Raw genomic sequence first — 27,663 nt, 5'->3', positions numbered from 1 at the left:
CCTGTGCTCACCTGTTCCTTGTTGTCTCGTTAACCCTTGTTTTGCTTGTGTGTATATAAGCTCCCATTTTCTGTTCACTCCTCGTTGTGTCTATGTCAATGTCTGTGCCTGCGTCAAAGTTGAAGTCCAGTCCTAGCCCTCGTGTTCGTCTCAGTAAGTTTTTGATATTCAGCCTTTGTTAGTGACCTAAGTTATTTGTTGATAGTTTTTTGATCGCCACAGCCTTTGTTTTGTACTTTGTGCCTTTTGTTAGTTATCATTAAAGCCCTTTTGAGTTCTCTGCCACCTGCCTCGCTGCCTTTTTCGTTTTCCCTGCATTTGGGTCCATAACAACCTGCCTGCCTGCCCGTTCATTCCTGACAATTTCAGTGCACTGATGTAGCAATGTACAGGTAATAACGCCACTGTTCAGGCTAAATTTACGTTGAAGAACTGTGCCCCCCCCCCACAAAAAAAAAAGCTGGGTCTGCCACTAGCTACAAGAGTTAACTCCAGCGTGTTTAGTGTGTCTAGCGGTGGTAAAACATGTGTTTTTTCTCTTTGGCAGCTGTCTTAAGAAAGAGTGTGTGCATAGTGTAAACATGATACGAGTCACACACACAAGCTTTTTATGGAAAATAATTCAATTATTTTTGTTCTGATGGTAATAATGTTGAGCTATGGCTTTGGGTTTAGGCTCACATAAAGGTGCCATCAAGGTACAGAATATTTCTTTTTTTTTTTTTTTTTTTTTTTGCTATTTATTTTATTGATACTTATGTTCCAATTTGCTAATATGTTTTGAAAATTAAAAATCCTTTTAATGGAAAAAATATATATATTTTTTTTTTAACCCAAAGTAACATATTTTAGACCTGTAATAGCAATACTGTGGTACCATGAAACCATGATATATTTGCTTAAGGTTATCATACCGTTAGAATCTCATACCGGCACATGCCTACTACTAACCCAAAATGATCTACACACACAAATTTGCTGCATAGAAAACTAGACTACAAAACTAGAAGTTAAGCACAGCACTTAATTAATCATAAAGCAAGCTGGATGGGTGGTCGGATGGAGTGAGTGTCATTGTGTAAGTGGATGGTGTGAGACATTGCTGGTGGAGGAAGAATCTCCAACTGTGAACAAAAGATGCTCAGTTTGTGCCTGGCGTCCATTTCTGTCTGTTTATTTCATCAAAGCAATGCCTCTTTGGACAATCACGACCCGCTGTCATCCCCAGGATTCCCGATACCCCCCCACGGACCTCCAGCTTTGCATCTCCCATGTCTGTTTCTTTTGGTGTGATGTAGTTAACGAGCTCTTGTGTTTTATTTATTAACTTATTTTAGGCACGAAAGCCCCGCCCCCTTGAACCTTGGTAAAGCTTACATTGGACTTCATTAGGGCCGTCGAACAGCAGGGGAGATAACAACTTGGATTCTGGTCCATGCTGTGAGGCACGAGCGCCGGAGAGAGTTTGAACAAACCGCTTCTAAAAGGATAGCAGCGGGTTATTACAGAGATCTCAGCTGGACCGCTCGCTCTACGGCGGGCCAGAATTGCTTCAATGTGCTGCAAAGTGTGCGGAAATGAAGCAACAATGGTACGTGTTGGCAAGATGCCGAGAGCGCCGTCGTCATGGCTTCGGTCCAGGGTCCGGTCAGCACAGGGGGTGCCAATGGTCTGCTTCCACTTACAACCGAAACACAATTTTTTCTCATGAAGTGTATAATATACTGCATATTTCGCCATACCGTCTTAATTTTTAATGAACTAGTTAAGCTATTCAGCTGCTTTATAATAAAGTTTTAAGTTGCTTCCAGGGTGTTCATTTTTTTCCCCTCAAAGCCAATTTTTATACTGTCTTGTCTGTCTATCGTATTTTTACATACTGTAATAGGCATTATTAAAGTCAGAAAGGTCTGAGATCAGAGCCCCCACAAAACTACTGATACCCTTATTTGTTAACGATATTTTCCATCATTATGTAAAATGTACCTCGAAAGAGGGATAAAAGTTGAAAGAAGCTCCTCCTACAAAACCATGCCGACGTCTCACATGGCACATATTTCTCAATTTAAGGACAATAACAATGTAGAGTGTTGATATTGTCCAATGTATCAATAGCGAAAGGAATATTTGAAGTAAGGAAGTGAAAAAAGAAAACGTAACAGTGAAAAGAAGTAAAAAGAAGGGCAAGGATGAGTGGGAAGATAACTGGGGGCATCGACTGCTGATGGGCTGATCAATGCAAAGGTGAACGACCCTGCCATGACACTGCAATTACAGGGTCACTGTGTTAGTGGATGGAGGCACACCTCTTCATATAGAGAACAAAAGACGAGGTCGGGACCTGCCTTGTTATTACCACCGTCCAACAACATAACAATCGATAATAAGGACAATAAACGTGTTTGAGAGGACAGAGGCTGAGGAATTAATGCAAGGAAGCGGCAGCAGCATGGTGTGTGCACTGTGCACTTGAGCCAATGTTGACAATTTTGGAAACATGTTTAGATTAAGCAAGTATTTTAAAAATAGCCCTTTTCACCAAATTTGATCATTTGAATTTTTAAAAAAAAGACTTTTTTCAATATTTGGCATGTTCAAAGTCCAACAAGTCACCTGAATCTGCTGTTGGAGAACGTTGATCTTGTGTTGTTGCTGCAGGAGCTGTTGCTGCTGTCTGGCAATCTGAAAACAGAGAAACAAAAATAATCATTCATTTAATCCATTATGGTAGAGTGAGTTTTGAATTGCTTATACAGTGGGGCAAATAAGCCACATTCTGTCGCGCATGGTTGAGGTTTACCCATGTTGACAATTACAGGCCTCTCTAATATTTTCAAGTGGGAGAACTTGCACAATTAGTGGTTGACTAAATACTTATTTGCCCCACTGTATGCACGAATGTCGATTACTGATACTTGGTGGATCACAAAAGTTGTTTGACACAAAAGTTGTTTAACTCCAAACATTAAAATGGACGCACACAAGATTGTGTAGAAATTGTAAATCAGATTCTTCTTCAACACTCATCACTGTTTAACATAAAAATGTCCATCCATGGAGGTTTTGCAACATATATATTTCCATCAGTGGCTGCTGATTTGATCTTTTTTTTTTTTTTTTTTTGGACACTATACTAATAATAATAATGATGGTAATAATAAAAAAAAAAAAAAAAAAAACATACTTTCGAGAAATATGAAATCATCATCATTGTCATCGTGATCATTCAAAACATGTACACTTAGTATTTTTCCTGCTAAGTAGTACATTGACTTACTAGTATAATTAATCATACAGCCAAGGAAGCACTTAACTTCATGTACTCTTATACAAAACTGAAATGATTTGATATGCCATTAATCTGTGTGAGCCCCTGTAAATGCTATGATTATGTTAAATTTGAAGAGCATGTTCCTTTTTTGGGAAAAAAAAAATGTAGGTATTCATGACTTAGTATTCATTGACACGTGACAACTGCCAGTTGCCTGGAATAATCTGCTGACCAATACGGGCACATGAACTTTATCATTAACAATATGCAGATTTTCGCTATTTTTACATTTCAAAAAGTGTCCAAACATCCGATCTAACGCATTTTAACTAGCTAGCCTAAGCACATATCAATCGACATCCTCTCTCAGTTTGTTTTGCTTCAAACATTAGTGATCCATCGCCAACGGTGAAGCACCTGACAAGGAGAAAAAAAGGCTGCCTTCAGGATGGGTTGTTCGGTATATCTATTCCGCGGAGTAATTACAGGCCGCCGAATGAAAGGCGGCAATCCATTTGCATTCATGTCATATTTCATTAAAGGCAAATTTTGTCTCCAGGGCGTTACAAGATGATCATGTCTGAACAGCTGGATGACTGTTGGACCTAAAAATGTATCTTTTTTTTCTCTGGCCATCTTTCCTTCCTTTGTCAGCCCATGAGCGCTGGAATGTGTTGTGATCGGCGCTCGTTCACATACACAGCCTGTCACACACTGACCGAACCCCATCAGCTGTAATGAGAAGCCTTTACCTTTTTGTTTTTAATGGCTATGTGCTAATTATTTATGAAGTGTGACACCTGCAAACACTTTACAGTTAAGAATGATATACTAATGACTGTTTTCAGCTAAAAGCTCATTTGTTCAAAGAGGCAGGTGACACCAAAACTGCAAATTTTCCATTTGATGATTCAGCCGTTGTGTTTCCTTATCAAGTCGCCTCATCTAATCCAGTGAACTTGCAAGGGATGCATTACAGACACACACACAATAGGCGACACAGGAAGAACATAGAATATACGTTTTCATCATTTTAACTCTCCTACACACTTGAAGCCTATTTCAAGTCCTGTAAAGTGAAAAGAAATATTCTTATACATACAGGGGTGGACGGGAACCAAAAAATGGCCCTGGCATTACTGTCCTAGACTGCCTTTATTGACAGGACAATAAGTAGTAGCGTGGTGATTTGCACCTTTTGTATAAAAAAAAAATAATAATAATAAAAAAATCTTGTAACTGAAGCAACTTTAGCAACTCTAACCCGAATTTCCGCCTAAATCGGAGTAAACCCTTTAAATACCCCTTATCTCAAAATAACTATCCGAAAAGTCCAAAAGTAATGTATTTTGTTTAATGATGGAGGGATACACTGCCCTCTGGTGGCAGCGTTGGGTCTGGCTGGACTGTCACTACATACGACTGAGGAGCAGACTCAGATGACTAACATGGATAAAGGATAACTGTGCGTTGGTTTGGTCCACATAAGGCTGTAAGTTGTTTCAGCTAATATAATGTATGTATGTGTACACATTTGTAATTTAGTTTAGAGCTAAAGTTTATGGAGTCATGTGTGAGCTATTTGCTATGAGAATTGTAAATACGTTAGCATTTGTAGCATTTAAGCTAGAGGTCTTTTGTCTGGCAAATTAGGCTAATTTGATTACAGGGTACATATGTGTGTTACGGCTTTAGAATTTGTCAAAAATGAAGCGTGTAAAAACCTTCAAAAAGCACAATTGCCTTGTTTGCTGTCTGTAAAGCTGAACAACCTCACGTTTAGTGAGGACAGAACACGTCATATTAATAAAGTAAAGTAAAAAATAAGATATTATGATGTAAAATAAGGTACTGTTTTGCAATTAAAAAAAACAAAAAACACTGGAGACAAAATGGAGGACGAGACTCCGGTGTCGCCAAGTCGAAATCGCGTAAATCGAGTACGTCAAAACCTGGGGATTACTTCTACTATAAAATGTCATGACAGACTCACCAAAGCTGAAAATATCTATTATTTAGGCTTCATTCCTGTTTATGTTCTATATCACATTCGTTAAAATAAAAGAGAGCCCCTATCAATTCCATGTTTTTAATTTATTGAATACTGTTTACAAAAAAATCAATACTGGAAACTCATGGCATATTCAGCTAAAAAACACAAAATACCTGTGTGATTTTCCTGAGCCTTAAAATGCTCAAATTAGTCTGGGTTAAAACAATACACAATTATGGCAAAGACTGCTGACTTGACTGATGTCCAGAAGATAGTCAATGATACCTTCCACACAGAGGGTTGGCCACAGAAGGCCCTAGCTAAAGAAACTGTTCACAGGATGCTGTATCCAACCATATTAGACTAAGTGGAAGGAAAAATGTGGTAAAGCACGCACCGGACATTTGCGCAGGTCTTCCACAAAACACTTTAATCAGAACAGTGAGTGTCCTATGAGCGCACTCATGTAGTGCTCTTAATAGACAAGTGAGAGGGTGCGCGCTGGTCGGGGAGTGTCAGGCGTTTACAGATGCTTCATCACACTGTTCAACAGAGACGCACAGAATCCAAGATGCTTGAAGTCCAGCGTGAAGTTTCTACAGTCATTCATGATCTGGGCCGTCATGTCATCGGTGGATATTGGTCGACTGTGTTTTCTAAGGTCTACACTCAATGCAACCACCTACCAGAACGCGTTCTGGTTTCTTCTAAAGAAAAGCTGCATTGAGATGCTAACTTTCGTTTCCATCAGGCACCTGCCCACAGTGCAAAGGTAACAAACGCAGCTTTAATGACCATAATGTTACTCAGTTTCATTTGCCAGCAAACATTCCTAACATGAACCCCATGAAAAATTTGTGGACTGTTTCAGGAGGAGGAAGAAAGACACTAAACCCAATAAAGTAGAAGACCTGAAGGCAGCTATCAAACTTGGGCTTGCATGACACTTACATGCAGAGGTTAAACAACTCCATGCCACCACTCATTGGGTGCGTTAAATTTTTTTTAAATTTACAATCCGATTGAAAGGCCAATATGAAAAATGTCTCATAAAAAAACCTTAACCAATCGGATTCACGTGAATTGTATTGTATTTTGGATCGGATTGTAAGAGGTAGTCTATGCCGATCGATAATCCACTCCATGTTGTTAATATCGTTGTAAGAGTATAACAGCATTTCTGACAGCGTAATTTTTGTTCAGTAGTGAGTAATCTAAATAATTACTTTTCCCATCTTTGCAACGCCGTTACCGTTACTGAGGATGTGAAGGGGCGCGTTACTACAATTTGGTTGAATGAAGTGCGAGTTGTCTGATTTTGTCACACATCAGCTGCCTGCCTAGATAGAACTGAATGGGTTTGGGGAGGAAGGTAGGGGGTGGTGACGCTGGTCCCATGTATACTGCTGAGTGAAGTGGATTGGGTTGATAGTAGAGCTGAAAAGAATACTCGAGTAACTTGAGTTTAAAAATTGATCCGAGTCATTTAAACGAGGAATCGTTAAATTTTGTCAGCTCTCAGCATCACGTTTTGCCCGGACTACTTTTAATGCGAGACAACGTACCGGAAGAAAACGGCGGATATATTTGATTTAAACCATGTATGGATATAGAGATATCGATGAAGAAGCCGATTAAAACCACGAGAAATGTACCAAGAAAAAGGCAGAAAATGTCAAAAGAGTGTGAGCATTTCAAGCTGGAGACCAAGGCGAAAACTGTTTCATGTATTCACACTACACAATAATACAGTGCTTGCATTACAATACCCCCGCCCATGCTTCCGTACCCCTGGCTGGACCCTACGACCGATGACCGCCCCCGAAACCCAGATCGGGTGCCACCACGTGACCCCACCCGCCTAGCCCATGCTCCACTGAAGGCAGAGCGATACTCGGAACAAGGTAAAATGAAGTTAACGTCGCGCTATTAAATAAAATTAATGTTACTGTACCTTGCTGATGTAACGTTAGCCCTTTGGAGGGCTGGATTTCTATTAATCATGTTTACAGTTGATGCGTTGTTAACGTTCCTTTCATACAGGCTTTATTTAATCTGTGAAAAAAACAGCGCTGTACGTAGAATGATGAGGGTGTAAAACAAAACATAAAGACAACAGATTTTTTTGTCAATTTCAGCCTAAGTAGTCATTGATGGATAAAACAAGTAGCACTAGTGCCTAATGTGCAGGTATACAACAGGTATCATAAATTTATTTTGAACACTGCAAAAACTCAAAATCCTATCAGGGACTTACAATTTAGACTTAAACTTAAAACTTAACTAGAACTTAAAAATAGCTTGACACAAGTGGAAATTCAATTGAAACACGTGGGAAAAACAACTAAATCTTACGTGATGTGTGTTATCAAGCATAATGACATTTTTAGGTAAGAAATAAGATTTTTTTTTTTTAATAAGATCTAGAAGTTTTTTGCGTGAAAGCAGAGAATATCTTGGTTTGTTTTTTTCTAGTCACAAATGAGACGCAAGTGTTGGCTGTTTTCAACAATGTACATCGAAAATAAAGACATTTATTGTCTGATATTAGGTTAAATGTATTGTTTTCTCATGTATATTTATAATTGCTCTTTACCTTAAAAAAAAAAAAAAAAAGTTTTATCTGATTACTCGATTAATCGAGAGAATTTTCAGTCAAATACTCAATTACTAAAATATTCGATAGCTGCAGCCCAAGTTGAATAGAGGATTGTTCGGTTTGCGCATGTGCTCCTACTAAGTAAGAGCACGTGGCGAGTAAGGCAGGAAGTGCACCTCTTCTTATGCTGCCTTTATGTGATCTCGTAATTATGGTAAATACTACTTGTCGAATGGAAAATTGTATGTGAACACCCTCGCAAGTTGTATTTTCTACTGGAAAACTGGGATTTTATTATGATACCTGAGTTTCCGAGATGGGACCACTGTTTACTTTTCGAAATGGTGGAGCGCGAACAAGAAGTTGTAAATGGTAAGAAACTATATTTTTTTAAAGAAGATTTATTGTCAATTTGCATATATATATATATATATATATATATATATATATATATATATATATATATATATTTTTTTTTTTTTTTTTTTTTAACGCCAGAATCAAAAGGAAGTGTGCACATTTATAAAACTCTTATTTTTTTTAAACAAGTGGCTGCCAAAATGTTAAGTTACAGAAACTTACCGTTTGCATTTTGATGCAATCTCTTCTTATAGTAGTTCATGAATTAATAGGTATAAAACTGTTTTGCCCAAGCAAAAAACTAAAATAAAATCTGTGTCTGCTATGGGGGTTTTTTTCTGCGACAACAAAAGCACATGAACAGGATGTACTCGAAACGACCAATTAGCAAGTGGTAAGGATCATTCTTCCCAGAGCAAGTGAAGGCAGCATTACACATTACAGGTAGTGGCAGAGAGTAACGTATTGAGCATGTCAAAAAGAACAATACATTAAGATTCAGCTGGAGCAATGCAAATGTGGATTGAACATGAATCTCCTTACTTAATTAAACGTAGGCATGTGCCGGTTACCAGTTTCAAAGTACACTGTGGTATGAAAATGTCGAGGTTTCAAAACCGCAAAAAATTTTCGTCATACCGTCCCCAAGGTATTAGCTATTTTTTTATGTTCTAAAAATGCATGGAAAAATCCCTCGCTTGCAGCTGTAAGGCTCAACCCTCCCCCACCGGTTGTTGTTCAGTGTCAGTGAGTCAGCTGTGCTACACGATGGCTAGAGGAGGTGAAACTCCTGAACTTTTTCTCCATCAAAGCAAACGAAATCCCTGATATGGGACAGCCGTGGCTTAGAGTGGGAGGGGCAACCGACATGTAAAACATGTTTGCGGAGGATGGCTGCCAAGGAGGCAATACCTCCAATATAATTTTGCATTTCTGGCAACTGTCTGTGTTGAGAAAGAGTGTGTGTATAATGTAAACATGATACGAGTCATACACAGTAAACATTGTACTTATGTTCCAATTTGCTAATATGTTTTGAAAAAGGGGTAAGGGTTAATGAAGTGCTACAGTACCCTAACATGTTACAACTAAAAGTAGCTAAGTGCGTTTAATAGCCGCACAAGTAAATTGAGTGATTGAGCTTGGTCACAGAAGTAACTAAACTTGTAAGCTTGTTGAGTTCTGTCCTAAATACTGGATGGAAAAAAATAAGTAGCATAATAGCGACATGAACATGGACACTCATAACACCACGGAGTATACCTGATCTTGCTGTTGACGAGCAAGCTCCATCTGCTGTCGCTGCTTTTCCAGCTGGGATGCGGCCATCTTCTTCTGCTCGTCATGGGCGCAGAGGAGCTGCTCCCTCAAGCTGATCAGCTGGCTGATCATGGATGACAGTTGGTGCTCTTTCTCCTCTAGGGACTCGGCCGTCCCTGCACAGCATGATGAGAAATAAAAATTACTTTATGAGTAAGGGTGTCCCGATCGCACACACATCAGAATCACCTGATTTTAAGAATCTGCCAATACAGAGTTCCGATCCAATACCGAAAAAAAGTTTTTGTCCCCCCCCCCAAAAAAACATGTAATCTCCCACCCCCTTCATGATAATGTGAACTATTTTTAAACAAGAATAACGTAGAAACTGCTTGTCTTTATTGAATGCTTCATTGAGTGAATCCACTCAAATCCACTCACGCTGCTGAGAACAGCCTCTCACTTACACAATGAGTTGCCACAGCACACTCATGCAAGTTTAACGCTGATTGACAGATGTGTGCCTTTGATCATTGAGCTACCAAGCTACTCTGGCAAGATTAAAATATACAAACCTGTCAATCATCATTAACTTTAAGTACCAAACAAGCTGGCCAATTTGGCTGCTGTGCTTAACATGAGGGATGGTGACAGGCTGTGGCGCTGTACAAACATGAAGCAAAATAAGATAAATATTTTTTTTTTAATTAAAAATCTGATTTCGTTCATCTAAAAAAAAATGCGGTGATCGGCCCGATTTCCGATCCCGTGATCGGATCATGACATCCCTACTTATGAGTCAAATTTAAAAGACATTAAATTTTACTTTACAGAGAATTTGAAGTTGAACTGTGTTAATTAATAGTGGCTAAATTATTTACACACTTGTATGACATTTCAAATATTGAAAAAATGTGAGCAAATATATATATATAGATATTATCTATATGCTACCCGCATCCTATTTAGTTCAAGTACTGCACATTCTTTCCTTCATATTTGGGCAGCAAGAAAAAAAGAATAAAACAAAAAAAACATAAGTTCATTCTCTGATCCACAATAAAAAATAATTAGAATTTCCAGTGAATGACAAGATTTCTGCAGCTTTGTGTGCTTTTTGCCTTCAAGTCAAAGTGCTCTTGCAGCCAATGTCACGACAAACTTGTAACAACGCAAACTTCTTCACACAAGGTGAAAATCTCTGCTTATTAGTCATGCCCGCACACGCCGAGTGACTGGCACGGTATGTCTGCACTTCTCGAACAATAAAAGGCACTTGCTTTTACAAGCTTTTGTCTACTTTATTATTCACATTCTTGGGAGTTCAGGGGAGATTGTATAAAAGATAACATATATGTTGCCATTGAAATGTTTTTTTCCTTTCCAATGGGATAGTTTTACATGCATTTTAAATGCTAATATTTTATGAACAAGAAATGATCATGAAATTTTGAAAACACTGTATTTTTGTCACTAAAGTGGCACAAATGAAGTTCAGGCCATACTGTCATGCCACCGTATATGTTGTCGTTAAATGTGTGTATTTTTTGTTTTACGTTATTGTTGTTGAATGAAAAAGGCAAGCAAAATTAGTTTGCCTTTAAAACACATTTATTTAAAAAAAGAAAACAGTTGAAACGAAAAAGTTTTTCGGTACCAAAACTTTTTTTCAGGAAAAGTCGATGTCATATTTTGCATTTGATGAGCCTTAGTTTTTAGTTTCTGTGTTTTTTTGTTGTAAGATGAGACCTTTTTTGCTTGTTTTTTTTTTTTTTTTTTTTTGTGCTTATGAAAGAAAATAAATTACGAATAGTTTGTTGCACGAGTTGAATTTGATGTTAGTGTATAAAACCAGCCATATGATACAATGCATTTGTTGACGTGTATTAGTTGCAGTGTGTGTGTGCGTGTGTTTGTCTACAAGGTCCTGCCCTGGGGCCATGCAGGGAGACTGAAGGGTGGCCCCGACGTTACCTGCATACTAACAGAGTTTTCATTGTAGTCCCCTTTTGTGGGCCCCCACTGCTGAATGGACTCGACAACACACTCGTGCACACGCACACACACACCAACGCTCACAGAATTAGCCCTTAGCACCCCTATATCAAAGGCAACATTCTCCTCTTCTTGTCTCTTTGTTTTCCAGCTTTTCCTTCTTTTTCTTTGGGTAGCAAACAAGCTCATGCGGTGCACCCAGCATTCTCCAGTACTCATTGCCTTTCCGTTCGAGCACCTACAAGTTCGGATTATGGCATTGTCGGCTAAACAAACCGAAGTTACAGTGTGGCAAGTAAGCATTTAGTCAACCTCTAATTGTGCAAGTTCGCCCACTTGAAAATATTAGAGAGGCCTGTAATTGTCAACATGGGTAAACCTCAACCATGAGAGACGGGATGTGTAAAAAAAAACACAAAATCACATTGTTTGATTTTTAAAGAATTTATTTGCAAATCATGGTGGAAAATAAGTATTTGGTCAATACCAAAAGTTCATCTCAACACTTTGTTATGTACCCTTTGTTGGCAATAACGGAGGCCAGACGTTTTCTGTGACTCTTCACAAGCTTTTCACACACTGTTGCTGGTATTTTGCTGCTTTCCACCATGCAGATATCCTCTAGAGCATTGATATTTTGGGGTTGTCGTTAGGCAACACGGACTTTCAACTCCCTCCTCACCCCGTGGCGTCAGAATGATAACAAGAACAGTGAGCAAAAATCCCAGAACCACACGGGGGGACCTAGTCAATGACCTACAGAGAGCTGGGACCACAGTAACAAAGGCTACTATCAGTAACACAATGCGCCGCCAGTGACTCAAATCCTGCACTGCCAGACGTGTCCAGAAAGTACACGTCCAGGCCCGTCTGCGGCTCGTTAGAGAGCATTTGGATGATCCAGAAGAGGACTGGGAGAATGTGTTATGGTCAGATGAAACCAAAATAGAACTTTTTGGTAGAAACACAGGTTCTCGTGTTTGGAGGAAAAAGAGTACTGAATTGCACCATACCCACTGTGAAGCATGGGGGTGGAAACATCATGCTTTGGGGCTGTTTTTCTGCAAAGGGACCAGGACGACTGATCTGTGTAAAGGAAAGAATGAATGGGGCCATGTATCGAGAGATTTTGAGTAAAAATCTCCTTCCATCAGCAAGGGCATTGAAGATGAAACGTGACTGGATCTTTCAGCATGACGGTGATCCCAAACACACACCCAGGGCAACAAAGGAGTGGCTTCGTAAGAAGTATTTCAAGGTCCTGGAGTGGCCTAGCCAGTCTCCAGATCTCAACCCCATAGAAAATCTGTGGAGGGAGTTGAAAGTCCGTGTTGCCCAACGACAGCCCCAAAACATCATTGCTCTAGAGGAGATCTGCATGGAGGAAAGCCGCAAAATACCAGCAACAGTGTGTGAAAAGCTTGTGAAGTGTTACAGAAAACATTTGACCTCCGTTATTGCCAACAAAGGGTACATAACAAAGTATTGAGATAAACTTTTGCTATTGACCAAATACTTATTTTCCACCATGATTTGCAAATAAATTCTTTAAAAATCAAACAATATGATTTTCTGTTTTTTTTTCCATATTCTGTCCCTCATGGTTGAGGTTTACCCATGTTGACAATTACAGGCTTCTCTAATATTTTCAAGTGGGAGAACTTGCACAATTGGTGGTTGACTAAATACTTATTTATTTATTTATTATTACTTATTGATTGCTTCAGGGAGTGCTTTAGATTTGCTGCGCGGTTTGACAGCTGGCTATTGTCTATCAACACCTCAATTAGTGGTTGACTAAATGCTTATTTGCCCCACTGTATAAGATGTTTTTTCACTTTTTTTTTCTCAAAGTATAATTTTAAAAAAATATTAAATATTATACATATTTTAATTAGGGCTGTCAAAATTATCGCGTTAACGGGCGTTAATTAATTTTTTAAATTAATCACGTTAAAATATTTGACGCAATTAACGCATGCACTGAATGAGCCGCTCTCGCATTGCCTCAAACAGATTTCAATGACGCCGTTTATGGACATTAAGAGTGAAGAGAATGCCACCGGCCGCTTGGGGGCCGCACAGCGCCGTTCCATACTAATGTTATTCCTTCTAATAGTGGGAGAATTAGTAGTTGTGAGACGTTTATGCTGTTGCTTTGTGCTCCACACATATTTCGGTAAGTTTGCTTTCTTTTAGTGGCAGTTATCTGTCTCTTGTTGTATTTTGGGTAAGATATGCACAGAGATATATCTGTTATAAAGGCGAGTGGACACGGGCGTTCTTTGGGCTGCGCCGTTTATTGGCATAAGCTTCTGCAACTCCTTCACAACAAACAGAAGTATCATTTAGTGAAAGCACAACAAAAATAATATTGCTATCTCTCAAAAAAAAAAAAAAAATGTTCACAAAAAGAAAAGCACTTCAGTCTGTAGTAATGAGGCCCTATTCTCACACAGCTAAACAACAATGCAAAGTGAACTGGCATTACTCAGAGTTTGGTCACTCAATTCTTATTATTGTTATTTTTATTCTTTTTATTATTATATTAACTCTACTTTTGATTGAAAATTGTACAAATTTTATTAAAACATAAAATATGAAGAGGGGTTTTAATATAATATTACTATAACTTGTAACTATAACATTTATCTTTTACGAACTACAAGTTTTACTATCCGTGGATCACTTAAACAGAAAGAATGTTCATAATGCCATTTGTGGATTTATTGTTATAATAAACAAATACAGCACTTATGTACAGTATGTTGTATGTATATATCCGTCTTGTGTCTTATCTTTCCATTCCAACAATAATTTACAGAAAAATATGGCATACTTTAGAGATGGTTTGAATTGCGATTAATTACGATCAATTAATTTTTAAGCTGTGATTAACTCGATAAAAAATTTTAATCGTTTGACAGCCCTAATTTTAATAAATGTTTTTTTAGCACTTGAAATGTAATAACTATGATAACATTTAAACATTTTACTGTCCCACCGAAATATTTTGAAACAAAGGAGAAAAATGCTTGTCTTTATTCACTGCTTCATTGAGTGAGTCCACTCAAATCGTCTCAAGCTGTTCACTTACACACAATGAGTTGCCAAAGCAACTGTTTAACAAGCTAAACGATGATTGCAGTTTGAAGTTTCGGCTTCCAAGTATTTCTGGCAAGATCAAACCTTAACGTTTGTCAAATATCGTTAACTTTATTAAGCAACTCCAGTGCACTGCCAGACCAAGAAAAGCAGCAGGAGGGAGAGGGTGACTACGTGATCGGATCAGGACACCTCATCGCTATTTTTTTTTTTTTTTTTTTTAACGGAAAAAATATCCGCGATGGACTGAGGACGCGAAGTTTGAAGCGCAAAGCAGCGAGGGATCAATGTACATGTTGTAATGGGTGTCATCTTCTCTGTTTAACAAACACAAATAAGTGTCAGTGCATTTTACTGCAAATGTTGTGTAAAGTAAACTGAGCTTTGTTTTGGAGGTGGAAGTTGCTTGTAATAAACTATATCAAATGTTAGTAAACAGAGAACAAATAAGGTAATAAGGTTTACATAATATGGGTCAACAGTAGTGATTCTGAATGCCCAGGAAAGAACTAATTGTCAAGGCAATGCATGGTGGCTGAAATTTAACTGGAGTGGGATGGAAAAAAAAACATCAAACATACACAACTGGACGGATTTAAATGTGTCCCCTCGCTCTTGTTGCAAAATGTCAACATGACGCTGCACTTTTGGGGGTTATTTGTCATCGAAAAAACAGTTTACGGATGCTGACGCCTCTTCATCAGCACCACATTTACATTGTGTACACTTTTAAGTGAACTCTAATGCATCCGGGAGCGCAAGCACTTTAAAAGTATGCACATAAAGGAAAAGATTTACAGCATGTTTGTGCTTTTATAACCAGTTTGATTTACATGCCCATTTGGTTTACATACCACCTGCCTTGTTTTTCCAATAACAGACATTATTTTAGAGAGGTTTTTTTGGACTGAACTAAAGATTGAACAGAAAACTCCACCGACCTTTGACATCACCCAGCAAATCGGTGGCATTGAGACGCTCTACGTGCTCCTTCCAGTCCTTGGAAAGAAGACTCCCCATGCACGTCGACTCTGAAAAGACAGCAACATACCAGCACAGTGAGTTTTGATGGCCATGAAAACTAGTTAGGACAGTCATCAAGAAAACATGAGTAGAAGACACTCTGGAAAATTAAGCATTATGTAGTATTTTTCATGAAGAAAGAAATGGGTAATTTCATGGGGCTATTACTGATAGAAATGTCATGACTTAATGAGGGGAAAAGGTTGTTTTCTTTGGTCGGAAAAAAAGAACATTTCCATGTTTTTAAAATTAAATTTACTGTACATTTTAGTATGTTAATTTAGTACATTAAAAAAAACTTTTTACTAAAATGACATTTTCAGTACCAAGTCGGAGATTGCTAAGGGCATAGTGTTAATCCATTTTTTTTTTGTACAGAAGAGGGTATAAGCATTAACAAATATTTCAAATACATTCTGTATTCATGGGAATAAAGTTGCATTAAAAAAAAAAAAAAGTTTTGGTGTTTCAGTCCTTGTTTTAATAAAAATTTAAAAAATTAAGGCACTTTTTTTTTCTAACTTTTTGCATATATAAGTTGAGATTTTTCAGAAAAAGGGTATAATTTTATGGGAGTTTTATTTTAATGAGTACCTGGAGAAAAGCCACAAAAGCACAGTGCAAGATCAACAGATGTAACAACATTCGAACCCAGAACCTCAAAACATTGAGGCAGATGTGCTAGCCCTGTAGGCCACCACACTGCCCAATTTCACAATTCTAACTTAAAAACTGACTGCCCGTACACAGATGTTGTTCTTGATTAAAATAGGCAGCATTGGCTTTTGTGCAAATGCCATTCATTTGTCAGAGCATGTCAGAGCTTCCAAAAGTTTTCACCATCACCACAAATAGTCTCTAGATGTGTTGCTAGTCAGTTTGAATAAGTTTCCAGGGGTATGAGAAATGTTTTTGACAAATATAGTGAGTCTACAGCCCTGTGTGAAGTGGAAAAAAATACATGAAATAGTATTAAAAAGTATTAAAAAGTAATTAAAATATACACACACACACACATATATATATATATATATATATATATACATATATATATATATATATATATATATATATATATATATTTTTTTTTTTTTTATATATAGGGTGAAAAATGCTCCCATAGCTCCCCAAAAACTCTCATACAAAGCAAAAAAACAAAAAACTGACACTCAACACACACAAAATAAATGACATTGTGTTTTTTGTGCCAGAACTTTTTTTTTTTTTTTTTTTTTTTTCAATTTCAGCAAAAACTCAACATAAGACTGGAACCCTGAACTGTGAGTCAGGTGCTCTTGCTATTTGACCATTGTGCTGTACTGCTACTACTAACAATAATAACTACGTGACCATGATTGAAGTCATACAAGCGTCATAGTGGGCCAAAAGTTGAACAAATGAGTCTTTATACATTTCTTTTTTTCATGAAGGAGGGTTGCTCTTGACTTTTTTCTGGTTTTACTTTTTATGTTTTATTGAATTCAACTTTCTTTTGAACGCGTAGGGCCAAACTTAACTGTGAGCACTGAAATTTATGCAAGCAGATCAATTAAACGGGTGTAGCAAAGACATCTCAGCCAAACCAGCAAAATTCCCATGCAGTTCATTATGCGCATCGTGGGAGGAGTAAATTTTCACGTTGGCTGTGTCTATAAGGCAAGTGCATAATTGTCTAGAAGTGCCAGAGAGATCTTTAGCACTGCTCTAAACATGTTTTAAATGTCAATAGCAAAAAATAAATAAATAAATAAAAGTCAGCCCTACTTCAGGTGATACTCTTGATCAATATCACGCACAATTTACCCTCCTCTTTTTTGAATCTTGGTAAACTGGACCCAAATTTAGAAACACAACGTTACGCTGGACTTCTCGATGAAGCCGCAATCTCAAGACACACACACACACACACACACACACAACATATTTCACACATATACTAGTCCTTCTCAAAAAATTGGCATATTGCGATAAAGTCCATTATATTCTGTAATGTACTGATAATTTCATATATTTTAGATTCGTTACACACAACTCTAGTAGTTCAAGCCTTTTATTGTTTTAGTATTGATGATTTTGGCAAAAAGTCAAGAAAAAACAGAAATCCCCATCTAAAAAAATTAGCATATTTCATCCGACCAATACAAAAAAAGTGTTTTTTTAATACAAAAAAAGTCAACCTTCAATTAATTATATCAGCTATGCACTCAAAACTTGTGTGGGGATCACTTTGCAGAAATGACTGCTTCAATGCGGCGTGGCATGGAGGCAATCAGCCTGTGGCACTGCTGAGGTGTTATAGAGGCCCAGCAGGCATGAAAATCTCTCACCTTTCGGCGAAATTCGCCGTTTTGAAGTCAAAAAGGGCGACCTACGTGAATTGCGTAGATCCGAGGAGAAATTCTTTTTGGGAGGAGGGGGGGGGGGGTCGGGAGGTTTTATTTAATTATTATTATTATCATCATGTGATTAACTTAGTACGTAAACTGAGCACTTAAGAACACAGCAAATCCTTCTAGATGCTTCGCTGACGAGAACCAACCATCGGCCCAAGCTGCGGGCCATTATTCCAAACGCGCGCACTCCTTACTGTACATGGAGTGCTCGGAGAGCCTTCGGTTGCATTGCAAAGCAGCGAAAACAAAAAGCAGGCCTTATCCACATCGGGGCAGACCAGAGCGCAGCATACACACTTGCCTGTATTTGCCAGCAGTTTGAATTTGGTGAGTAATGGTTTCAATCGTTTTCACGTTTTGCGATATAAGAAAGTTACTGCCATTCGTTGCAGCTTGCGTTGAACACTGCCAGAGCTAGCCAAATCTCCCATGAAAAAAAATAGCTCCCGTTAAATTGGCGTCAAGCTTGTGTATTTAGCGGTAATATAAACGAAGAAACACATTGTTGAGTCAAATTAAGCGGCATTCTCTCGGATGGAGGGGGCGCCTCACATCGCTCCCGTCGTCCGCCGGAGACGCGTTATTTTCGGCTTGGATTTGAGCTGACGGCCGGTGTCGGTACAACAGCGGCCCGACGAGTGGTGGGAATGAGCCCTGCTTCTTAAAGCTTTTCAGAAATACAGGGATCCCTCGTTTTTCACGGTTAATGGGGACCAGAACCCGCCGCAATAAGTGAAAACCGCGAAGTAGCGCCCCGAACCCCCCCCCCCCCCCCCCATTTTTTTGTGCATGTTCAATGCATTTATTCAGATTTTACATTGGAAAAAAGATACATATATATAAGACATGTTTTTTTCACTTTTTTCACCAAAGTATCATTTATAAATGGTTTTCAAGCACTTCAAAATGTAAGAATTATGATCAGTTTTAAACATGTTACTGCCCCACTGAATTATTTTTAAACAAGAATAAAGTAGTTAGAAAATGCTTGGCTTTATTAAAAGCTTCATCGTGAGTCTACTCAAACCCTCTCAGGCTTTGGTAAACGGTGATTGGCACATGTGCAAAGTTTTTCTTTTTATATATATTTTTTTGTTTGAAGCAACTTATTTGATTGAATAATAAAGACACAAATGTCCTAGCCAAAATGTGGCCCAAACGCAAAATATTACTTAAATGGAAAAATTTGTTTCAATCAAGAAAAATAGTTTTCAAATGCTTTTTTTGTCTCAAATTTATTATTGCAATCAAAAACATTTTTTTTTATTGAAGCTACTTTTTGGGATTAAAAGTATATACTGTATTTTGATTGAAGCAACTTTTTTTGATAGAAGTAACTTTGTTTTTTGATTGAATAATAAAAACACAAATCTAACTCCATTGTTATTGAGTGAGAAAGAAATTAAGAAAGCTTTAAAACTAAAAGCCACCGGGAGTCTGTTTGTTTTTTAAAATATTTATATTTCATTACATAAACATGCGTCGTAGGGAAGGGAGATTGAGGGATAAAAAAAGGAGTTAGATGAGGCTGCTAAAGGCAGTGGATACCTCATCAGCTGGGTGAATAGCAGACCTGGTAAGAACAAGTTTGCAAGGATAGTCGGGTATTAAATCCAATTATAAACACAATTACAATGTTACTTTTCTATAAGATTTTTATGTCATTGCTTTATTAATCATTAGGTGCTAGAGTTGTTAAGTATGGATAATAATGAAATAATAGTTTTAAGAAAACTGTGCTGTTGGTGGCTCAGTGACCATCTGATGTGGTTTGTTCCCAGATGAACAAGTTGAGGAAGGAAGTTTTGATGCAGACGTTGAAGGAAGAAAAGAGGCAGACTGACTGAGTCACAGCCAGAAAGTGTTGATGACAGTTTTGATTTCTATTCACTGTTGCCCCCTCCCAATTAAAGTATGTCACAGTCGCAGCCAATTATTATCTAAAGCTGGTTAAAATTGAAGTTATGTTGTTTTAAGGTGTATTAAATACTTGTTCATGTGCCCCTTTTGATCTACGAGCACCCACCCCTCCACCGGTCTCTGCATGGCCCTGCTGAAACACAGTGTGGGTCGACAGAGCTCAATATTTTGTTGGGGTGTACAATACAGTGTACTGGAACATATTTCCTCCACACCCTTCTCACCTTTTTAACCCCTGACCCATTTTCATGCCTGCCCAGGATGCTTCGATAGAGGCCTTAAACTCATCCACAGTGTTGGGTCTGGTGACTCTCAACTTCCTCTTCACAATATCCCACAGATTCTCTATGGGGTTCAGGTCAGGAGAGTTGGCAGGCCAATTGAGCACAGTAATGCCATGGTCAGTAAACCATTTACCAGTGGTTTTGGCACTGTGAGCAGGTGCCAGGTCGTGCTGAAAATTGAAATCTTTTTTTCAGCAGATGGAAACATGAAGTGCTCCAAAATCTCCTGATAGCTAGCTGCATTGACCCTTCCCTTGATAAAACACAGTAGACCAACACCAGAAGCTGACATGACACCTCAGACCATCACTGACTGTGGGTACTTGACACTGGACTTCAGGCATTTTGGCATTTCCTTCTCAACAGTCTTCTTCCAAACTCCGGCACCTTGATTTCAGAATGACTTGCAAAATTTGCTTTCATCTGAAAAAAGTACTTTGGACCACTGAGCAACAGTCCAGTGCTGCTTCTCTGTAGCCCAGGTCAGGCGCGTCTGCCGCTGTTTCACACACGCCTGTACACGGTGGCTCTGGACGTTTCTACTCCAGACTCGATCCACTGTTTCTGCAAGTCCCCCAAGGTCCGGAATTGGCCCTTCTCCAAAATCTTTCACAGGGTGCGGTCACCTCTTCTGGTTGTGCAGTTTTTCCTGCCACACTTTTTCCTTCCCACAGACTTCCCACTGAGGTGCCTTGATACAGCACTCTGGGAACAGCCTATTTGCTCAGAAATTTCTTTCTGTGTCTTAGCCTCTTGCTTGAGAGTGTCAATGATGGCCTTCTGGACAGCAGTCAGGTCGGCAGTCTTGCCCATGATTGCGGTTTTCAGTAATGAACCGGGCTGGGAGTTTTTAAAAGCCTCAGGAATCTTTTGCAGGGGTTTTGAGTTCATTCGTTGATTCAGATGATTAGGTTATTAGCTTCTTTAGAGTACCTTTTCATGATATGCTATTTTTTTGAGATAGGGATTTTTGGTTTTTCTTGACTTTTTTGCCAAAATAGTCAATATTAAAACGATAACAGGCATGAACTACTTCAGTTGTGTGTAATGAATCTAAAACATATGAAAGTCTAATGTTTATCAGTACATTACTATAAATAATGAACTTTATCACAATATTTACATTTTTTGAGAAGGACTAGTATTCTAGGTATTGGCACAGCACAGACAACATGGCCCCTGGGGGCTATTCTCATTTGGAATAGCGCTGTCGGGGACAATAACCTGTTTGTAGCAACAAAAGGCCAAACAAGCTGCATTGGCGACTACCGCACATATCGTTTCTATTGTGTGTGGCTTAATGTTGAGAGTATGGGGCCTGTTCTTGCGCTCACGAGACGTCTGCTTCCCTCTGTTCAAGTCAGAGTCGCATGTTTACTGAGGGATTAGCATTGTAGTTTGCAGTGGTATGGTGTGAGAAAATTAACAAAAATTATAATTTTTCTGGCATCTGCACTGTACTGATGTATTTATTTTCCCTCTGGGGGTGCGTTTCAAAAAGGTCTTGTTCTGTCTACTACTTACTTGTGTTTATTATTTTTCTTAAACTTATTAAACAGGTGGCATTAACGAGAGCAATAGAAAGAAAAGTTGCCTCTTTAGTACAAGAGCCAGTTCCATTATCCTAGAATCGTATTAAAGAGTAATGTTTTGTTTGATTTTGTAAGGTGCATGACTGATTAGAGGCAAATGATTTGTACCTAAAGAGTTAGATGAACATAAAAAATATGTTGCAGTGTGCGAGTTGTCTTTAAATAACTAAAAAATGCAATTTCGAAAGAAATTGCGTTGGGATGCTTTGCTCTTTCTCCCATGGGTCACCTCATGTAGATTTTTTGTCACTGCCTATAAATTTTGGGGCATTTTCAGGTGACTTCCTTGTTACCTTATTGGCTGGAAGTGGCGCCCCTCCCAGTCAAAATGGATTGGACTTTTTGCACTGTCAGGGAAATGTAAATATTTACTTTTAATTTTTTCCACCTGTCATGTTCAGCTGCTTGAAACAGAGAATTGAAATCTAAGTGTCCGATTGGTCCCATTGTGATCATTCAAAGTGCCCTGTTTATTAGGAGTAAGCAGCGAACAGGAATGGTTATGGGGGGACAGAAAAAAAAATAGGACAAAGACAGAAGAAGCACAAACAATAACAAGAAATACATTGAACGCCTACACTAAGTATGAATATGTTGGAGCTATCGTTAGCTAGTTGTATGTCCGGTTGACAACACGTAGGGGGCCTGATGACCAAGGAGAAAGAGGGGGCGGGAGGTCAGAAAGATAAGCGATTGGGAGGGGTGAAGTGTACCTAAATCAGCCATGTGAGGTGTAGAACCCAGTATTTGTGTGAAACCCTTGCGAGTGTGGATATGTTGGCATCCAATTCTATACTGCCTGATCGCTAATCATAATCATTCTCTACTTCAGTGTGTTTAATTGTACCTAGTCATGAGTGAATCCCATCAGACATGTGATAGTCCTGCAGACGGGTGGAAATGCCGCGTAGGAGTCGCCCCAAGGCCACAACCCTTCCCCAGCCAATCAGAGGGTGGGGCAAGCCAGCGCAACCCACCCCTCCTCCCGCAGCGCCAGCAAGAGGGCCGCCGTCATCCCGTCGGGATGCAGGGTGGTCCCCTGGGCCATCCGCGCCCCCATCGACCGGTCTTCAGGGATGGGATGTGGGGAGGCACCCCCCCCCCCCGCCCCCCCGCCCCCCCACGCCAACCCCTAACCGAGACGGCACACCATGGGACGTTACTTTTAATTTTAGTCAAAAGAGTTTCATCAGTACTCTTGAGTCAACAAGTTGAGGGTTCCCCCCCACCTTTTTTTTACACAAGTACAGTATGTACAGAGTGTGGCCCATCATGAGGCATCTATGTATATACAGTAAGTCTGTGGTCACGTGTGCAGTAAACAAGCCATTTGGCTAAATTAGGCAGTAGAGAGTGACGTAAGGAATAAAATCATTTCATTCGAGATTTATGTTACAAAAGGGCTCGACTCACGTTCCTGAGGAGGTCGGAGATGACGAGGGGAACGCCTGACAAATAGTGGGAACAATTTATAGATGCACTTAAGCAAGAAAATGCAACTTGTGTGTACAATTTATTATACCTCCCATGGAGGTAAACAGCACGTACGAGGAGGAGGCTGTGATTCTTACCCTACATGGATCTTTATCGTCGGGATCAAGTCCTGTTTAGAAAGTTCTGTGCATAAAAATTCCCAAGCGTCTCTTCATCAAGTGGATGAAGAGAGAGAAGGGTGATAAGTGTCAAAGGGGACAGGTAGAGGAGAGTCGCATAGGTTTGCAACGGAAAGACATTTTCCTCAACAGAAAAACGCTGAGAAATGTCCGTTTTTACACTTTTCAACACAAAAAAGGAGCCAAACAAGGCAAAATTTTGTAAAGGCATGCATTTTTACACTGCAACACAGTATCTTTATTTGGTAAAAAATGCTTAACTTTGGTTACAACAGAAACTTGTCCAATATTCTCCATAACAGATGGATCCAAGCTTGCGAAACAGCATTTCTTTTGAAATAAGTGTCAGGCAGTGTTGTGTTTGTCAACCAATCCCGTCGACAGGGGAGGGCAACCGGGTATGTTGTTCTGGGCTTCAGGACTGTAGGCAGCCCCTGAATGACCCCTTAATTTATTTTACTTTACACTCACATATTTCTTTATATATATCATTGTCTAATTAAATATTATGTTCTACTCGATATATACTTAAAAACTTGGTATATATATTAAATATTTCAAATATATATTTTTTCCTTTTTTTGCACGCAGGGCAGGCTTAACAACCTAGCCATTGTTACAAACTGCACTTTATGGTAAGTTGCGGTGCTCTCAACTCTGCACCGTAGTGTGGAGTGGACCGGCGATTTACTTTGCTCGTTTGTCATCTGGGTCTTCCTTCAGGCAAGATGGCGATGTGCATAAGAACACAGAGACACGTCGGATGGCTTTTTGCTGGAACTTTTATTAACAATACGGGACTCACACCCACTCAACTCAGCGTTACCGAGCAACAACTCTCAATAACTCCTATTTCACCCCCTTATGCTCGCCCAGCTCTTCGTCTGCGCCAAATTGGTAAAGCCGGTCATATTGTAGGGGACAGCGGCCCCTTGAGGATGCCGGTAACACCATGCTCTCCATAGAGCGTGAGCTTGCTCAAAAACTGGATTTCACTGATGATATAAATGACTTTGCTGTCAAAAATTCTGGGGGGCATCACTGTTTGAGGGCTTGATAACCCGAGGCATGTGGAGGGATGCAGGCACAGGATGTTTAGTTATACTGTTTTGTTGCTTAGCAAGCAGGCATAGCACTCTCAGTTGTATTGTATTGTAACCTACACGGGACAATAGATGGAAATTCTTTATATTGTGTTACGTCACATTACGGTCTGTTAATTTAATTGCCCATCTCAAATTAAATAATTAGAAAATTTACACTGTCATTGCTTACAAAGCGTTTAAGTACTGCGTATGTTGTCATGACAAGCCGGTGGCAGGGGTGGGTGGAGACCTAAAATGATCTCTTGTCCCCAGGGCCCCTACAAGTCTGTTGACAGCCCTGTCGTCAACAATGTGTTCGTCAGAACATTTTTTTTTCATGACAATGACAAGCTAAAAACATGGCCTGGAACACTAGAACATAACGAGACGAATGCCAGTTTTTGTCTGACGAGACGACAACGAGATGAAAATGCGACAGTTTCAGTCATATGTTCACAATGTGTGACATTTTTATATTGTACGTGGAGTACGTCAGCTTACATCGTAGCAGTGTTTGAGTCGTGTCACACATGTGAGACTTCCTGTGCCTCTCCCTCAGTCTGCTCACCGGAGTGTAGGGTGTGTTTCAAGCAAGGCTGTGCTCCATCTTGCTTGCTTGAAAACACATGGTAAGGTTTGTTTACTTATCTTGGCAAGAGAGAATATTCAATATTGCTTTCGCCTTTAAACGTCTGTGCTGAGTAATCATCACACATTTAATGTAACTCATTGAGTTAGCATAGCATTTGCGTTAGCATTAGCAACAAATTTAACGTGGCGAGCATCCTCTTAAACGCTCGGACAATTTGTTTTTACATATAGTTCGTGGCTTCTAGGTGGCTTTAATTGAAAACAATCTACTGCTTTTCCTTCTAAGTGTGTATTGTCATCACAAAGTTGGTATTGTCCTTTTATAAAAGCTACTTATTGTAGCGTCTATCCATTTTATTCAAAATTGTTGGAAACTTTTATTTATTTTTAGACTAAATATTTGAAATTTTAGAGAATAACATTTTGAGTAACTCTCTACTCAAACTAAACAAAATTTGTATGAGATTTCGTCGACTAAAACAAGATGAAGACGAACACATTTTGAAATGACTAAAATATGAGTAAGACTAATAAGGATTTACATCCAAAGGACTAAGACAAAAAAAGGCTGCAAAAAACAACACGGGTGTTAGGTGTTAAATGACACCAATGTTCCTGTATCACAGCACACTCTTCCATACAGGCGGTTTCGCTTTTATCAGGCAGAGATTGTGCCAAATTTGAGCTGTCGCAGATTTGGCTTTAACTTGTCTTTGTCTATCACAAATAACCCAGTGAATGTTGAGAAGAGATGACAAAAGAATACAGGAAGTTAGTGACAAACAGGAAGCGAAAGGGAGGTGGAGGACTCGAGTGAGGGAGCAGCTGTCCTCACAGCTGTCCTGCAGGACTGATGTCTATGTGAAATCAAACTCAACATATGTCCAAACATGAAGGGACACACACATACACACAAACACAGATCATAAAATACCACTACACTGCTAGTGCCTTTAAATCGTGCACACTGACACACAGCATCAGTGTTGTAAAACCATTATAGTGCAACGCGGTTAGCCTGGTTGTGTGTTAGCACGGTGTCTATTTCACATACACACTATTTTCATCTGTCAGATGACACCCACTCTCACTGGTCCCACACACACGTACAAACATACAGCTGGGGGGACAGGGGAGTGTGACGAATCTTAGCTCCGTGTAACGTTCTTTTCATGTCAGCACTTCTAATGCACAGACTGGAATGCACACTGTATTTAATATCGCATATACTGTAGCAATTGTCTAGGACTGCAGCTATCGATTATTTTAGTGGTCGATTAATCTCTGAACTAGTTAGTTCGAATAATCGAGTATTCGGATATGGAACATAAAAAATTTAAACACATGAGCTTAGCCTCAAATGGTATTAAAAAAATTAATTATTGAGAACCTAACAACAAAAAAAGAACAATTGGCTAACTTGCATAACAAAAGTCCGCTAGCTTAAATGCTATAAAATGCTAACATTTATTTTTTTTTTTTAACAATGCTCTTTACAAATCGTTCAAACATATTCCCACAAAAAAGACGACTAAATATACCTGTAAATTACATTATGAATGCATTAAAAAAAAATTAGCTCAATCAAAGACTTGCCTTTTGTTGGTCTTAACAGGGAGCAGCTGGATTCAGCCATGTTAAATAAGTTATGTCATATTTACTGTTGCCACTAGAGGGTAGCGTATCCACCATATCAATAAAAATAAATGCAAACACTTCCAAAACAAACCATTACAACGCAACTTTAATTAAACGAATACTCAAAGCAGCAAAATTTAATCCGAAGCTTTTTTCTCATCGAATTACTTGAGTTAATCTAAAAATGTAATTATAAATTTTTTAAAAAATATATATATATATTTTTTATTTGTATTAATCAAACTTTACAAAAAAATACAAAGGGTTTTTTTTTTTCAATCAAAACAAACATAGATCAAAAAGGTGAGTTGTTCTTTTTCTTATTCAATGACATGTCTCAATGAATGACTAACAAATGTCTAAAAGCAATACATAAAGAATGTTTTTTTTATAGTGAGGAGGGAAATTATTAAGAAAACTGAAAAAAGTACACGTTCAAGTTCAAGTCAGCTTTAATGTTAAATATGCTATACAGTATGTGCATGATCAACAACCATTATGTTGCTCTGACAATGCAGAATGCACGTTCAAATAATAAAAATAATGGAAGTACAGCTTAGAGTGAAGTATCTCAACTCACTAATAGTTGAAACCTGATGCAGGCTTTCATAAAAAGCAAGAAAGCAATATCATACAGTTAGCTGCTTTTTAGTGAAAAAGTGACCTAGGCTTAAAAAAAAACCATAAAACTTCAATGACGGCCACTGTTTGACTCACAACGGCTTATTTTAATTCCCTTTGTTTCCTATGGAGGTGGGAATATGAAACGCTAACATTCCAACAACATGCACACTATGCATCATAAAAGCCGCATTTCAACTTTTAAAATGAGTGCGTTATATTGTCATAGTGAAAAATTGCTTCTTTGTGGAAGCCACGCTCCCGAAAACCTCAACTGTTCAAGTTCTTGGCTTCTGGTTCCACTTTAGCCCTGATACATG

General features: G+C 38.7%; 1 protein-coding gene across 5 annotated transcripts in view; it reads right to left on the bottom strand.

Annotated features, from left to right (window-relative positions):
* Positions 1-27,663, bottom strand: part of LOC130915886 (transcription factor SOX-6-like) — a 233,973-nt gene that overhangs the window by 104,362 nt on the left and 101,948 nt on the right. For all 5 annotated transcript variants that reach the window (XM_057836063.1, XM_057836065.1, XM_057836061.1 and 2 more), the window contains 3 exons: positions 15,525-15,614; positions 9,487-9,659; positions 2,614-2,682 (listed from right to left, as the gene is read on the bottom strand). In XM_057836063.1, the coding sequence (XP_057692046.1) occupies positions 2,614-2,682; positions 9,487-9,659; positions 15,525-15,614 (332 nt within the window). The remainder of the gene's footprint in view (positions 1-2,613; positions 2,683-9,486; positions 9,660-15,524; positions 15,615-27,663) is intronic.

Source organism: Corythoichthys intestinalis, chromosome 5, assembly GCF_030265065.1.
Source record: "Corythoichthys intestinalis isolate RoL2023-P3 chromosome 5, ASM3026506v1, whole genome shotgun sequence".
Taxonomy (NCBI): domain Eukaryota; kingdom Metazoa; phylum Chordata; class Actinopteri; order Syngnathiformes; family Syngnathidae; genus Corythoichthys; species Corythoichthys intestinalis.
Note: the sequence above shows the minus strand (reverse complement) of the source record. Positions and strands in the feature narration are given on the sequence as shown.